The 15,214-nt window shown below is 42.7% G+C and overlaps 1 protein-coding gene across 8 annotated transcripts in view; it reads left to right on the forward strand.

The window, feature by feature from the left end:
• The first annotated feature begins 107 nt into the window (after positions 1-107).
• The window catches only part of STARD9 (StAR related lipid transfer domain containing 9), a 113,805-nt gene continuing 98,698 nt past the window's right edge, over positions 108-15,214 (forward strand). For all 8 annotated transcript variants that reach the window (XR_009601473.1, XM_042253036.2, XM_027971713.3 and 5 more), the window contains exons 1-3: positions 108-272; positions 5,447-5,516; positions 7,260-7,376. Coding sequence is in view for 7 of the 8 variants with exons in the window: in XM_042253036.2 (XP_042108970.2) it covers positions 226-272; positions 5,447-5,516; positions 7,260-7,376 (234 nt within the window). In the remaining variant the exon portion in view is untranslated. The remainder of the gene's footprint in view (positions 273-5,446; positions 5,517-7,259; positions 7,377-15,214) is intronic.

Here is a 15,214-nt window from a genome sequence, read left to right on the forward strand (position 1 = left end):
GCCCGGGCGTCCTCCCGCCCACCCAGCTCAGGATTGGCCGAGGCTCGGCAGGCACCTCCCCGGCCAGGCGTCGGCCCGCATATGGGCGGGGTCGTCCTGCGAGGCGCGTGGGGCAGGCGGGGCCAGACCCAGGTTGGGGCTGGGCTGGGGCTTGTCTTGACTTGGGGCTGGGTCCGGGGATGCTGCAGCTCGGCAGACCTGCGGGGTCTGAGCCGTGGCCGACGGATGGCCAACGTGCGGGTGGCGGTGAGGGTCCGGCCCCTCAGCAAGAGGTGAGTCTGGGCGGGAGGGGGCGCCTGAGGCGTCAAGTGAGCTGAAAGGAAGGCGGGATCCCCGCCTCTCCCTTCAGTGAGTCTGGCGCGGAGAAATCAGACACAAAGTGGCCCAAGGGGCCAGCGTCCGGAAACCGTAAAGGCCTGGCCGGGACAAGGCCTGGCTTGGGTTGGGTTTTCGATTAGTGCCCTGGCGGGGAGCTCTTAGTGGAAAGCCTCGGGATGGGCTGTCCTGTCCGTGTCCCCGGAGTCACTGTGTCCCGGCAGGAGTTTTGAGGGACCGCCCGCGGCTCAAGTTTTGATGCACAGTTTGAGCCTTTCTCTCTGGATACGCTGAGAAGGGTTGGGAAGTGTCTCTAAGTGGGGAGAGGGGTCGGCGGTGTACTGTCTCTTCTTGGTGGCTCTGGAGTACCTGTAATGACTGAGGGAGAATCGTGAGTTTCTGCGTGCACATGGGTTTCTCTGTGAAGAAGTGGACGAAAGCAGGTTGTAAGGCATAAGAGGGAAATTGAGGCTCAGAGAGATCGTGGTTTCATTCTGTGGGCGACTTCAAAAGTGTGAAGTATGACCTGGAGGGATGTTGTGGGGAGGGAGGAGGGAGGTGGGAGGGGGTTCATGTTTGGGATCGCATGTACACCGGTGGTGGATTCATGTCAATGTACGGCAAAACCAATACAGTATTATAAAGTAAAATAAAGTAAAAATAAAAAGTTAAAAAAAAAGTGTGAAGTAGGGGGAAGTCATTCTAAGCCCTTCCCTCAGCGTAGCCAGTTCCCGTTTTTTGTTTTTGTTTTTTCTTTCATGCGGGAATCTGATCCTACACTCCTCAGCTGTTGAGGCATCCAGGGTCCATAATTTCTTTCCCTTCTTACTGATTTTTCCACTCGCATGTTTGGAAAGTCAGGGCAGGCTTCACACAAGGCTTGGTGTTTGAACGCAAACGCTTTTGAAAGAGTTAGTTTGCTGACAGGTGGAGGAGAAAGTGTAGAGAGCATTCTGTGAGAACACAGAGCGAAGGACTTAGGCTCTTAGGAAACAGAAAAGTTTTGGGCTTTTGAGGAGAGGCTGTGTGAAGGGAGGTGAGTGGTAGGAGATAAACCTGGCAGAATGTGGTTTGGGACCTGAAGGCACAATATTGAAACTATTTGGGAGGTTTAAAAATTTCCAGGACACAAGATGGCTTGAAAATTGGACAGAGCAGTCAGAAAAAGATGTTGTCTCTCAGAACAAAATTCGGTTCTAGCAGGAGCAGGGCTTCCCTGGTGGCTCATTTGGTAAAGAATCTGCGTGCAGTGTGGGAGACTGGGGTTGGATCCTTGGGTTGGGAAGATCCCTTGAGGAGGGCATGGCAACTCACTCCAGTATTCTTGCCTTGAGAATCCCATGGACAGAGGAGCCTGGTGGGCTATGGTCCATGGGGTCACGAAGAGTTGGACAGAGGTCACTGAGCGATTAAGCACAGCACACAGCACAGCAGAGTCTGTGCTTGTCCTGAATGGAGGTGATTGGCTTGAAAAGTCATACAGTTGACTGAATAATGAGAGCAGCGTGATAAGGGAAAGGGACAAAAAAGTAGGAAAAGACAGAAGTGGTGCAATGGGAACTTCACTGGTGGTCCAGTGGCTAAGACCTTGCATTCCTAACGCAAGGGGTTTGATTTCAATCCCTGGTCTGGAACTAGATCCCACATGCTACAATGAAGAGTTGGCAAGAGTTTGGCAGCCACAGTAGAGAATAACATGTCAAACAAAAGTGAAGGGAAAATAAGGGCACAAAAGCTTATTAATTTTTAACTAAATTTTATTTTTTATTATTTTGGCTGTCCTGGGTCTTCACTATTGTGTGTGGGCTTTCTCTAGTTGCAGCCAGTGGGTTTCTCATGGAGATGGTTTATTATGTTTTGGAACATGGGCTCTAGAGCGCAGGTTCAGTAGTTGTGGTGTACAGGCTTAGTTCCTCCGTGGCCTGTTGAATCTTCCTGGACCAGGAATCGAACCTGCATTGCCTGCATTGGCAGGTGAGTTCTCAACCACCGACCACCAGGGAAGTCTGAAAAGCTTATTAACTTTTAGCTCAGGTTAAGAGCCTTGGGCAGCAAGGGGTAGAAGGGCAAGACTGCAGTTACCCAGATAGGAGAAGATTATAGCCTGCTGAAGATTCGGGAGCCAGGATGAATAAACCTAGCATGACCCCAGCTAAGAAGTCCAAACTATTCCCCTCTTCTCACCACACTGTATTCCAGGGTTTGTTAATTTCCACCACCTTCGCTGAGGCTCATCTCAACATAGGCTATTTACTGATTATGTGATTTGTCCCAGCCTTCAAAAAAGTAATCAGCACAGATTCGGTTAACAAAGTCATTGGATCTTATGTGGTACTTGGAAATAAATCTTAGAGTTCAAGCTTCCTTTTTTATTTTTCCAGATGAGAAAATGGTCTTGTTAAAGATCTAAAAGTAGGTAGAGCCAAGATTCCATTCACCAGACCAAGCTGCTCCTTCCTGAGATTACAGAAAAATTGTACTTCTTTCTCAAATGCCTGTTTGCTCAGTAGGACTAGTAGAGACCATCAATAAAATGATAATATAGAGAATGGTTTTAGTGCGCTCCCTTTTACCGCACAGTTGTTTCCCATAATCAGAAAATCTGTGTCTCACTGTAAGAGGCTGCTGCTTGTTTGTCCCAAATCATTCATCATTGACAGAACATATTGGCCAATACTGTAGTCTCCAGAACACTTTCCACTGCCCTTTCAAAAAGGTAATTATCATGAACTATATTCCCTTTATGTGCTCTTCTTTTCACATCTGTGAAATAGTATAAATACTTTAATGGTTTTTTTTATGAAGATTAAATGAAAGGATACATTAAAAATACTTAGAACAGAGCCTGGATGCTTTTAAGTGTCTGATAAAGTGCTAGTTATATAATTTTTAGCAGCTATTTTTATTCCTCCTTGTTCTTAGCTGTCTTTTTAAATTTTATAAATGAGTAGATAACAAGTGGAAATGGCTTGGCTATTTTCTAAGATAGTGATTTTCAAATTCTAGGATACATACAGTTCACCTGGGGAGCTTGTTATAATACAACTTGTTAAGAGGAATTCAAATTAACTAGCTCCACCACCTCCTGTAATTCTAATGAGTGAAGCCTGTGGACCACACTTTGAAAAACTGTCCTAGGAGTCAGTGTGTAACTGAGGATTTATTCCTATGCAAAACCTTTAATCCTAAGGAATGAATACCTATTGGTAGAATTCAGGCCCCAGAGGCAAGTGGTGGTAGCCACAGCAGACTTCTTTGAACTCTGTGCAGTCAGCTGCCCTGTTGAGGTTGGTGTTCTTTCTTTCTCTTCTGCTCAACTTTAATTTGTCTTCATTTTGTTTTAGAATATATTGGAACCACTAGGTTACCAATGGCTGTGGGCCAGGCAGGGAAGGGGTGGTATCTCACCAACTATAGTGTCATATCCTTTTGTCAAGAGGTCAAGTTCAAGACCCTTTTTTATTTTGGCTGCTTTATGCTAGAGTCCTAGGTGAATCCTTAAGAAAGGGCTCACTTAAAAAAATTAGATTAAATAGATTTGTAAAAGTTTTTCCCCTTACTTTGTTGCTCAATTTTCTTATAGCCTGTATATTTTATAGTGGATAAAGAGAAAATAAAACCTATTTTTAAATGCAGAAGGGAAAAAAAATGGTCTTAACACCAAACTGAAAGATTTTCTTTAGGAGAGCTAGGGGCAGGGGATGCAGTTTTATAATCCTGGGGGACAAAGTATATCCGTACTGCCTTAAGTTCTGTCTAGTATGAAATATGAAAGAAAGAGCATCAGAGCCTTGAGGAAATTTAAGTAACAGGAATGCCATCACCTGTGAGAAGGAAATTTTTTTCTAGTACTTTATTCCAAATGCACTGACTAGTTTACAAAAATAATCTTAACCTAAAGACCCCTGTCTCACTGTGTATCCCTTGCCATCCCCTCCCCCCAAGTCCTCAAGGCCACATCCTGGCAACCCTGAGGGAAGATAAAAATGACACTGAACATATTTTCTCAACTTTCAGGTCCCAGGCCAGGAATAATTTAATTGATAGTTTTCACTGTAGTAGAAAGTACCAGTGAGTTAACTCCCATCTGTTAATATTCTGGCCTTGAGCACTTTATTTTAAAATATATATTTATTTGGTTGTGTCAGGTCTTAAGTCAGGCACATGGGCTCAGTAGTTTCCCCACGGCACGTGGAATCTTCCCAGACCAGGGGTGGAACCCACATCCCCCTGCATTGGAAGGCAGATTCCTAACCTCTGGACCACCAGGAAGTCTCTGACCTTAAGCACTTTAGCTAAAGCTCTATGTTGTGAGAAAAGATTTCATATCTAGATTGGAGTGTATTCCATTCATTTTGGGCTTCAGGTTTATGAATCATTTGGATTAAGCCCCTTAAAGTGAATTCAGGGTTCGTTAGTTGATAGAAGTGTTACTACATAACTACAATTTAGGAAGATCCTTAAGGATCTTGGCTGTTATTCTGGCTTAAGAAGATAATATAAGGAAAGGATTTAGGAGATATGTTCTCAGGTCTCAACAGAAAGGACTCTGAAACCTTTTTCATTATTTTATAATGAAATAAAATATTTCATATTATTTATATATGCTCAAAATATCAGAGGAAACGGGAAATGATGCCATGCTGTGTGCTGAGCTGAGGATACTCTCAGGGTTTCCCAAGCCTGATTTCTGAGGCATATGGCTTTGTGGTTAGACAGATCTGGATTTAAATTCTGGCCCTGCCACTGCTAGCTGTGTGACCTTGGACAAATTACATAATTTTTCTCACCCTTAGTCTTCCATTTATTAAAAAAAGAAAGCTCTGTCAGGAAGCTATGTCAGGAGGATGTGTTAAGAGGATAGCATAGGATGAAGAATAGCATATACTATACTTAATACAATGCTTAGCACATAGAGGGTACCCAGTAACAGTGACTCTTCACTGTTCCCAAGCCGAGTTCTAACAATCCAGAGAAACTCGCCAGCTCAGGGACTGCTTCAGACACCCCAGTTGTGGAGATAGCAGTAGGGAAACATTTTGTCCCAATAGTGCTGGTCTCAGCTGCTCTTTTCCTGATTAATTTTAAAAAGCAATATTTCCTCTCATCTGGGTTTGTGTCTTGCTTCTAGGGAGATCAAAGAAGGGGGAAAAATTATTGTGGAAGTTAATGGCAAAGTGGCAAAAATCAGGAATTTAAAGGTAAGCCTAAAATTGTTTTCCTTTTTCTTTCCCCTAAAGAACTAGTATTAATTATAGTGACTTCTGGGGTGAAGGTGTATCTGTGAATGCATTTAGAGAGGGAGAGTGGAGGAGGAAAGGGCATATAAGGGAAATTGTGGGAAGAGCTTTGACCAACCACAAAGCTAATATAAAAATATAACAGGGAAGAAGTTCCAGGGATGTAGTTACTGCAACCCAAGTTCTACCAAATGGGGTACAGCTATTTTGGAAACTGGTTAGTAGTAGATATTTTGAAAGTAAACACATGGCCAGCTTAAATCATGTTTGGGGACAATTTGTGCATGTGTTTAACTTATCTGACCTCCTATTAGACATTGGCTCAATCTTCTTATTGAATATCATTTCATTGAGAAGCATTAACAGGGGTTTTAGTATGCATCTGCTAATACAGAACTCATTTTTAGCCACAGTGAGGCCAAGTAAAGACTTTAGATCCCAGAAGAGAGTCAGGCATTAGCCCAAGTCTTGCTGTAAATACTCTTCCATAGATCTGACTGATCTTTGAGTTACAACTAGACAGACACTGGCAACTTCCTTCCCCACCCTTACTACTTCCTCTGGCTTATTTCCTCCATCCCATTCTTTTCTTTTCCCAGGCCAGGGGAAGTGGAAGGGATTCTTTCTTTCTGAGCCTTGAGTAGTGGAGGACAGGGAAGCCAGCCACGTAAATGCCGCTGCAGTTAGCTTGCAGGTGGTACTTGACATTCCTGAGAGCTGAGGAAGCTGCCTTGCAGGAGGAGGGTTTTCTGGACCCCAGTCCCCCCAGCCACATCCACTCTTGTGTTCCTCCTGTGATGTGATCCATTTCCTTTTATCAGTAGCTCTCTGCTGAGAGAGAAACCTGCCAGACTTTCAACAGGAGCTCCCTGGGGACAAAAGACCTTTCACTCTCTCCTGTCTCTTATTTATACCTCTGTTGCCTAATCACTTCAGCTGCTTTGTTCTGAGAGCTTATATTTTTGGTTCTTAAGAATAAATCTTGGCCAAGATCACACTCTAATCTGCCCCCTGCTCACCTCGCTGGCCAGCTATCCTCTTTTCTGAGTCCAGTTATCCACTCAGAATCTCTTCATCATTCTGTCAGCCTCATTCTACTGTAGGTTTTAGAACCCAGTTCAAGGGATTGTTTCTCCCTGTCCAGAATCTAAATATTAAGTAGTAAGATAGGCATTTCTGTGAATAATGCCACTCTCCCCAGTACCTGGAGGTCGGTACAATTTCCAAGCTGCTCTCTTCTACCCTGAGCAGGTGGATTGGGCCCAGCTCTTCTGTCCAACATGCCTTCCAGGGTTGGATACCCCAGGGACCTCTGTGAGAGCTCTAGGTTGACAGAGCCTGTCAGGCCCAGGGACTGAATTACTCATGCACGACTGGTATATTCTATAGAAATACTCAGAGAAGAAATGATAGTAAGAAGAGGCCCAGGGAAGGAGAGGTTTTTTTCTCCCAAGCAGTCTTACGCCTCACAGGTCTGGTTTATATATAGATATGTGATAATATGATAGACATTTAATTCTGTTGCTTCATTGTACCTAACAAGATGAAGACAAAGGTTACTTTTTTCCCCCTTTTCAGGTAGATAAAATAAAGGTTCTCATGGTTAGTCCAGGTATCTCTATCTACAAGCAGAGGAATCAAGTGCCTCTGATTTGATTCTGATATTACAGTAGAGAAGATACTAGATCTTGTGTTTAATTTTAGGTGGACGGTCGACCTAATGGCTTTGGCGACTCCCGGGAGAAGGTTGTGGCGTTTGGCTTTGATTACTGCTACTGGTCAGTCAACCCAGAGGATCCCCAGTATGCCTCTCAGGATGTGGTAATGTCATTTTCCTTCACTTTCCCCAGGTCTTTATAACTGGATAACTATTGGGAAATTAATGTGGAATCTGGGCCCTGGCTATTTCTTACTTATGGTAGGTTGGTCAGAAACTAATGATGTTTTGGTTTGGGAAGTATTGTCTGCAGCAGATCTGCTGAGGACTGAGAGGATGAGCCAAGCCTTTGCTGGCTAACGCTGTTGGTCATCCTTCCTGCTGCTTAGCTTTCCCACAGATTTCCAAGGTCTGGTCAAGGAGGTCTATGTAGGACTTCTGTTTCTGTGAAGCAGCAGCATTGTCCTGGTTGGAGCACTGTCAGAGGTCATGCATTTGGTCCCTGTGATGGCCAGCAAGCCTTGCCTGATTCACTTCTGTGACCACAGACAGTAGCTCTTATCCTAGCAGCTGCCAGGGTCCTTTCTCAAATTAGAAAAATATCTTTGGCTTTTCATATGTCCTTTCTTAAATGAGAAAGAGAATACTAGAGGAATATGTTCTTAGAAAAAAGTATTGAAAATGGATATATTTGGGGAGGGGCCCTAGACAACCATTGCCTATCAGTCTATATGCCTTTGAATAAAAAGCCAAAGTGTGTTTTCTGCTAAGTATTTCAGTCCTTTGTGAAACTTTCCCTAATTATGCTAAAGAAACCATTTTATCAAGTTTGAGTGATTTAGAGGACAGCATAGGCATACCTCATTTTATGACATTTGGTTTTATTGTACCTAATAGATACTGCATTATTTACAAATTGACTATTTGTGGCAACTCTGCATGAGTAAGTCTGTCTGTGCCATTTTCCATAGCATTTATTCACTTTGTGTCTCTGTGTGACATTTTGGTAATTCTCATAATATTTAATTTTTAAATTATTATTCCATTTTTGTGGTTATCTCTGGTCATGTCGCCACTATGACTCACTGAAGGCTCAGATGATGGTTAGTATTTTTTAGTCTTAAAGAATTTTCTAATTAAGATTTGTTCATTGTTTATAAACATACTGCTATTGCACTTAGTAGACGGCAGTATGTGTAAATATATCTTTGGTATGCACTGCTGAGTCGCTTCAGTTTTGTCCAACTCTGTGTGACCCCATAGACAGCAGCCCACCAGGCTCCCCCATCCCTGGGATTCTCCAGGCAAGAACACTGGAGTGGGTTGCCATTTCCTTCTCCAATGCATGAAAGTGGAAAGTGAAAAGTGAAATTGAAGTCGCTCAGTCGTGTCCGACTCATCGCGACCCCACGGACTGCAGCCTACCAGGCTCCTCCATCCATAGGATTTTCCAGGCAAGAGTACTGGAGTGGGGTGCCATCGCCTTCTCCATTGGTATGCACTAGGAAACCAAAAAATTCATGTGACTGCCTTTGTTGCAATTATTCACTTTATTGTGCTGGTCTGGAGCCAGACCTGTAACATCTCCAAGGTCTATGGGTACTGATTTTTCTGCTAGTACAGACTTCTGAAGATGATTGGATAGTTCTAAACCATGGAAGTATAATTCCCCATCCTTCCCTTTTGAGGGGACCATGTGGAAACAAGATCCTAGACCACTGCGGGATTTGTTATTTTCGTTGGTCCCTTCTGTTGTAATATGAGCACCTCACTTTTGTAGTCACAATTTATTTGCCATAAATGCTTAGCAGGTGCTGCAGCTGCTGCTGCTGCTAAGTCACTTCAGTTGTGTCCGACTCTGTGCGACCCCATAGATGGCAGCCCACCAGGCTCCCCCGTCCCTGGGATTCTCCAGGCAAGAACACTGGAGTGGGTTGCCATTTCCTTCTCCAGTGCATGAAAGTGAAAAGTGAAAGTGAAGTCGCTCAGTTGTGTCCAACTCTTAGCAACTCCATGGACTACGGCCTACCAGGCTCCTTCGTCCATGGGATTTTCCAGGCAAGAACACTGGAGTGGGGTGCCATTGCCTTCTCCAATGCATGAAAGTGAAAAGTGAAAGTGAAGTTGCTTAGTAGGTGCAGTGTGGGTATTACCTGGCTCCGACAAAGCCTTCTCTGCCCTTTGAAGGATGAGGGCTTTTGCAGATCCAGGCTTGTCTTGTGGCCCTGGACTTTTATCCCAATACTCGAGCATGTATGAGGTAACTGGTTTACTAGTGTTCATATTGTTCCACTGAGAACATCCAAGAAGAGCCAGGAAAGGAACTGACTCTTAAATAAGAGGATGGTACTCCTAAAGCAGTTCACAGTTGTGACTGTATCTGTGGCATCGAAGACAGTGGTCTCTAGAAGAAAATGTGAGCATTCCAATGGCTCCTTCCGTTCTTCTTGGCCATGGCATACCTAGGACTGTTCTGTACGTAAGAAACATTAACTATTTTGTGTAACATTTGATGGATAATCTGGGAAGTATATGTAAACAAAAAAATCACCATTTAGTATACAGTGTATAGGTATAATTTTGTTTTGAGGCTCATATTTTGTATTTATGTAGCTTAAGTGTATAAAAATTATCTAGTGGAAACCCAGAAGCCCATAGAGGAGGATAATTCATAAATGTGATTCCTCTTCTGTTGCCTGATTTGAAATTCAGTGGAAAGATCAAATGGGATTTGGACAGGAAGCCTGTGCAGAGAGATAAAACCAGTGCCTCCTGAAATTTATTCTGGCTTGTTTACTAAAAGTCTAAGGAATTCATTGGGTAGTATATGAGAGGGAAGGAAAGGAATCTCTGTCACAGGCTGGAGAAGGGCCAGAGTTTCCAGAATGTTATCAACACTCAGATCCACCTGATTTGTTTGGAGGGACTCATCACTGACAGAAATTGGAGCCCAGACTTTTAACCTTAATCAGTATGACTCTGAGGTCACCAGGGTTAGGAAAGGCAGATTGTTATAAAATAGGACTTGGCATAGGAAAGAGTTTATGTGTCATCTGGTTCTTCCCCTCCCAAAATACAGCAATCCTTTCTACTGTCTTTCTGATCATATTTTGGGTGTGGGGGTGGCAAGAGACCAGTCTTATTGAAGTATAATTTTGATATAAGCCACCATTTAGTGTAGAATGTACAGTTCTGTGAGTTTTGACAAGCACATATAGTTGTGCCCCCAATCCCTCCCAGCATCAGAGTCTTTTCCAATGAATCAACTCTTCACATGAGGTGGCCAAAGTACTGGAGTTTCAGCTTTAGCATCATTCCTTCCAAAGAAATCCCAGAGCTAATCTCCTTCAGAATGGACTGGTTGGATCTCCTTGCAGTCCAAGGGACTCTCAAGAGTCTTCTCCAACACCACAGTTCAAAAGCATCAATTCTTCGGTGCTCAGCCTTCTTCACAGTCCAACTCTCACATCCATACATGACCACAGGAAAAACCATAGCCTTGACTAGACGGACCTTAGTCGGCAAAGTAATGTCTCTGCTTTTGAATATACTATCTAGGTTGGTCATAACTTTCCTTCCAAGGAGTAAGTGTCTTTTAATTTCATGGCTGCAGTCACCATCTGCAGTGATTTTGGAGCCCCAAAAAATAAAGTCTGACACTGTTTCCCCATCTATTTCCCATGAAGTGATGGGACCAGATGCCATGATCTTAGTTTTCTGAATGTTGAGCTTTAAGCCAACTTTTTCTTTTTTTTTTTTTAAGCCAACTTTTTCACTCTCCACTTTCACTTTCATCAAGAGGCTTTTTAGTTCCTCTTCACTTTCTGCCATAAGGGTGGTGGTGTCATCTGCATGTCTGAAGTTATTGATATTTCTCCTGGCAATCTTGATTCCAGCTTGTGCTTCTTCCAGTCCAGCGTTTCTTATGATGTACTCTGCATAGAAGTTAAATAAGTAGGGTGACAATATACAGCCTTGACGTACTCCTTTTCCTATTTGGAACCAGTCTGTTGTTCCATGTCCAGTTCTAACTGTTGCTTCCTGACCTGCATATAGGTTCCTTAAGAGGCAGGTCAGGTGGTCTGTATTCCCATCTCTTTCAGAATTTTCCAGGTTTGTTGTGATCCACACAGTCAAAGGCTTTGGCATAGTCAATAAAGCAGAAATAGATGTTTTTCTGGAACTCTTTTGCTTTTTCCATGATCTAGCAGATGTTGGCAATTGGATCTCTGGTTCCTCTGCCTTTTCTAAAACCAGCTTGAACATCAGGAAGTTCACAGTTCACGTATTGCTGAAGCCTGGCTTGGAGAATTTTGAGCATTACTTTACTAGCATGTGAGATGAGTGCAATTGTGCGGTAGTTTGAGCATTCTTTTGTATTGCCTTTCTTTGGGGGTTGCAATGAAAACTGACCTTTTCCAGTCCTGTGGCCACTGCTGAGTTTTCCAAATTTGCTGGCATATTGAGTGCAGCACTTTCACAGCATCATCTTTCAGGATTTGAAACAGCTCAACTGGAATTCCATCACCTCCACTAGCTTTCACATTCCAGGATGTCTGGCTCTAGATGAATGATCACACCATCGTGATTATCTGGGTCATGAAGATTTTTTTTGTGCAGTTCTTCTGTATTCTTGCAACCTCTTCTTAATATCTTCTGCTTCTGTTGGGTCCATACCATTTCTGTCCTTTATTGAGCCCATCTTTGCATGAAATATTCCCTTGATATCTCTAATTTTCTTGAAGAGATCTCTAGTCTTTCCCATTCTGTTGTTTTCCTCTATTTCTTTGCATTGATCGTTGAAGAAGGCTTTCTTATCTCTTCTTGCTATTCTCTGGAACTCTGCATTCAGATGCTTATATCTTTCCTTTTTTCCTTTGCTTTTTGCTTCTCTTCTTTTCATAGCTATTTGTAAGGCCTCCCCGGACAGCCATTTTGCTTTTTTGCATTTCTTTTCCATGAGGATGGTCTTGATCCCTGTCTCCTGTACAATGTCACGAACCTCATTCCATAGTTCATCAGGCACTCTATCTATCAGATCTAGGCCCTTAAATCTATTTCTAATTTCCACTGTATAATCATAAGGGATTTGATTTAGGTCATACCTGAATGGTCTAGCGGTTTTCCCTACTTTCTTCAATTTGAGTCTGATTCTGGTAATAAGGAGTTCATGATCTGAGCCACAGTCAGCTCCTGGTCTTGTTTTTGTTGACTGTATAGAGCTTCTCTATCTTTGGCTGCAAAGAATATAATCAATCTGATTTCGGTGTTGACCATCTGGTGATATCCACGTGTAGAGTCTTCTCTTGTGTTGTTGGAAGAGTGTGTTTGCTATGACCAGTGCATTTTCTTGGCAAAACTCTATTAGTCTTTGCCCTGCTTCATTCCGTATTCCAAGGCCAAATTTGTCTGTTACTCCAGGTGTTTCTTGACTGCCTACTTTTGCATTCCAGTCCCCTATAATGAAAAGGACATCTTTTTTGGGTGTTAGTTCTAAAAGGTCTTGTAGGTCTTCATAGAACCGTTCAACTTCAGTTTCTTCAGTGTTACTGGTTGGGGCATAGACTTGGATAACTGTGATATTGAATGGTTTGCCTTGGAAACGAACAGAGATCATTCTCTTGTTTTTGAGATTGCATCCAAGTACTGCATTTCGGACTCTTTTGTTGACCATGATGGCTACTCCATTTCTTCTGAGGGATTCCTGCCCGCAGGAATCTATGTCACATAGATCAGGTGTCAACAAATATGAGCCTGTAGAGAGCAAGTCAACTAGAAGTTCTGCTGAGAGGCAGCTTCCTTGTTAATAATCTATAGACCCTAAATGTTTAACATTTCATTTGACTCTTTCCCCAAAATCTATCAAACATGTGTTTTAACTCCGTTTTATAGATAAGGAAACTGAGGCATGAAAGGTTACAAGCCTTGCCTAAGTCACTTAGCCAGTAAATAAGTAGTGAAGCAAGGATTCAAACCCAAGATAGTCCGGCTCTAAATTGTGTGTCGTGTCCACCAAGCCTCACTGACTCTCAACATTAGACAATTCTCAGTTAGTCTACTAGTGACCTGGTCCTCTTTCTGTGTATTATCTGTTTCCACCCTTTCAGTAACTTGAAATGGAGAAGATTTTATCCTCTTTCAGTAGTTGGGGAAATTTAGGCTTAAAGAGATTACATGATCTGCCCAAAGTCACACAACAAGAAAATGAGTCTTGGATTTGAACACAGGATCATCTGAATGCAAAGTTCATATTCTTTTATAAAAATACAAAAAGAGGTATATAGTAAAAGGAAGAGAAGGAAAATTGAGGAGAGAGGATGATGGGAAAGAGAGAGAAAAGGTTATGGTGAATGGGGATTGGCAGGAGATTATACTATCTGATTTGACATCAGAATTATGGGGTAATGGACATCAGCATTCCATTTTTTTTTTCAACTTGAAAGCAATCATTGTTTGTTAACTGACTAGATTGCAAAAATAATTATGGTGGATACCTTAGTTCATCCTTCTAATAAGCCTGTTGATCTAGTCTTCCCTGTTGCCAGCATCTCCACCTTCTACAAAATGGGTGGTCTTTTTCTTCATTCCTCCTCATGGAGAAGACAATTTAAAGGGTCACAGGAAGCTGCTTGCTTCTTTGAAACATTTTCCAACATACAGATGTCATGAATCATATCCTCCATGCAGATAATGCCATGTTTCCCAAAAGATTGAGCAATCAATGTGTTATCAGGGCAGTTTACTTCTTGTTGATTTTGCCATAACCTTACTTAGAGATGAATTCATTTGCAGACTTCAGATTTGGGTACCCCCATTCAATGTATTGGAGAAGGACATGGCAATCCACTCCAGTATTCTTGCCTGGAGAATTCCATGGACAGAGTAACCTGGCGGGCTACAGTCCACAGGGTCACAAAGAGTTAGACACTATGAGTGACTGAGCACTCTTGAAGTTAGAACTGGATTTGAATTCAGGCACAGCCACTTATTAGCTGGCTTTTTTCAAACAGATAACTTAACCTCTCTGAGTCTTAGTTTTCTAGCTGGAGTTACTGTGAGGAGGAAAAAAAATAATGATGTGAAGTACTCAGTCTAGGGCTTGGCAACTAGAAGTTGAGTAAATGAGGTCATGAGTGTTGTGGCTTGGGTTGTGATTATCACTATCACAGCACAAGAGAAGCAAGGCTCATGCTTCTTTCTAAGAGCTGAACTAGATTTGAAAATCTCTTCTTTGAATTTGTTGTGCTCACTTCTGGGACCAGCATGCTCCACTTGGAAAATTAACTTCCCTCCATTCCTCCTGGTCAGGAACATCTGTTGGAGCGGGAGTCCTCTGCTCAAGCATATTGTGTTTGGGTGATTATGTGTTTGTAAAAATTTCCATGAAGAGCATTAGCTCAGCCTTACTCACCAAGGACTGTGAGTGGCTGTCAAAACAAGTGCAGACTGAGTCAACAGAAAGCCAGTCAGGAACAAAAAACCTCCCAGCCCTTGTGGGACGTAATTGCTTCTATACTCCTGGGAATCTTTATTTTAAAGTGCTTTTGTTGTTTGGCTAAAACACAATGCCTAAAATGCCTGTAGCTTTTCCACATGAAAAATTGTGTGAGTGAGCAGGGATTTCCTCCCCACAACTACCAAATTCAAAACTGAAATTCTAGTAGCACTGTGATTGTGTTTGTTGTTGTTTACATGTCCACAATATGCTGAACATCACACAACACACAAAGACCATCCATTGCTTACCCTCAAAGAGCCCTGGCAGGGGCCAGGATGGAGGGCAGTGAGTGTGTGTATGTTGACGTGCATGCATGCATGCATGTGTTATAGGTTCTTTGGTGAACATATTCTCTAGTCCTGGACTCCAGTTTAAGGACGTTAGGAACCTGGAAAGGCTTCAGAGGAAAACCCCACACACCCCAAAATGATAAAGGGCTGGCTGCAGGAACCAAGAGGAAAGCTACTGTCAGTGTAGTGCACGCCATGTGTGTGATTATTTAAT

The sequence above is a fragment of the Ovis aries genome, chromosome 7, assembly GCF_016772045.2.
Source record: "Ovis aries strain OAR_USU_Benz2616 breed Rambouillet chromosome 7, ARS-UI_Ramb_v3.0, whole genome shotgun sequence".
In the NCBI taxonomy this organism is placed as follows: Eukaryota; Metazoa; Chordata; class Mammalia; order Artiodactyla; family Bovidae; genus Ovis; species Ovis aries.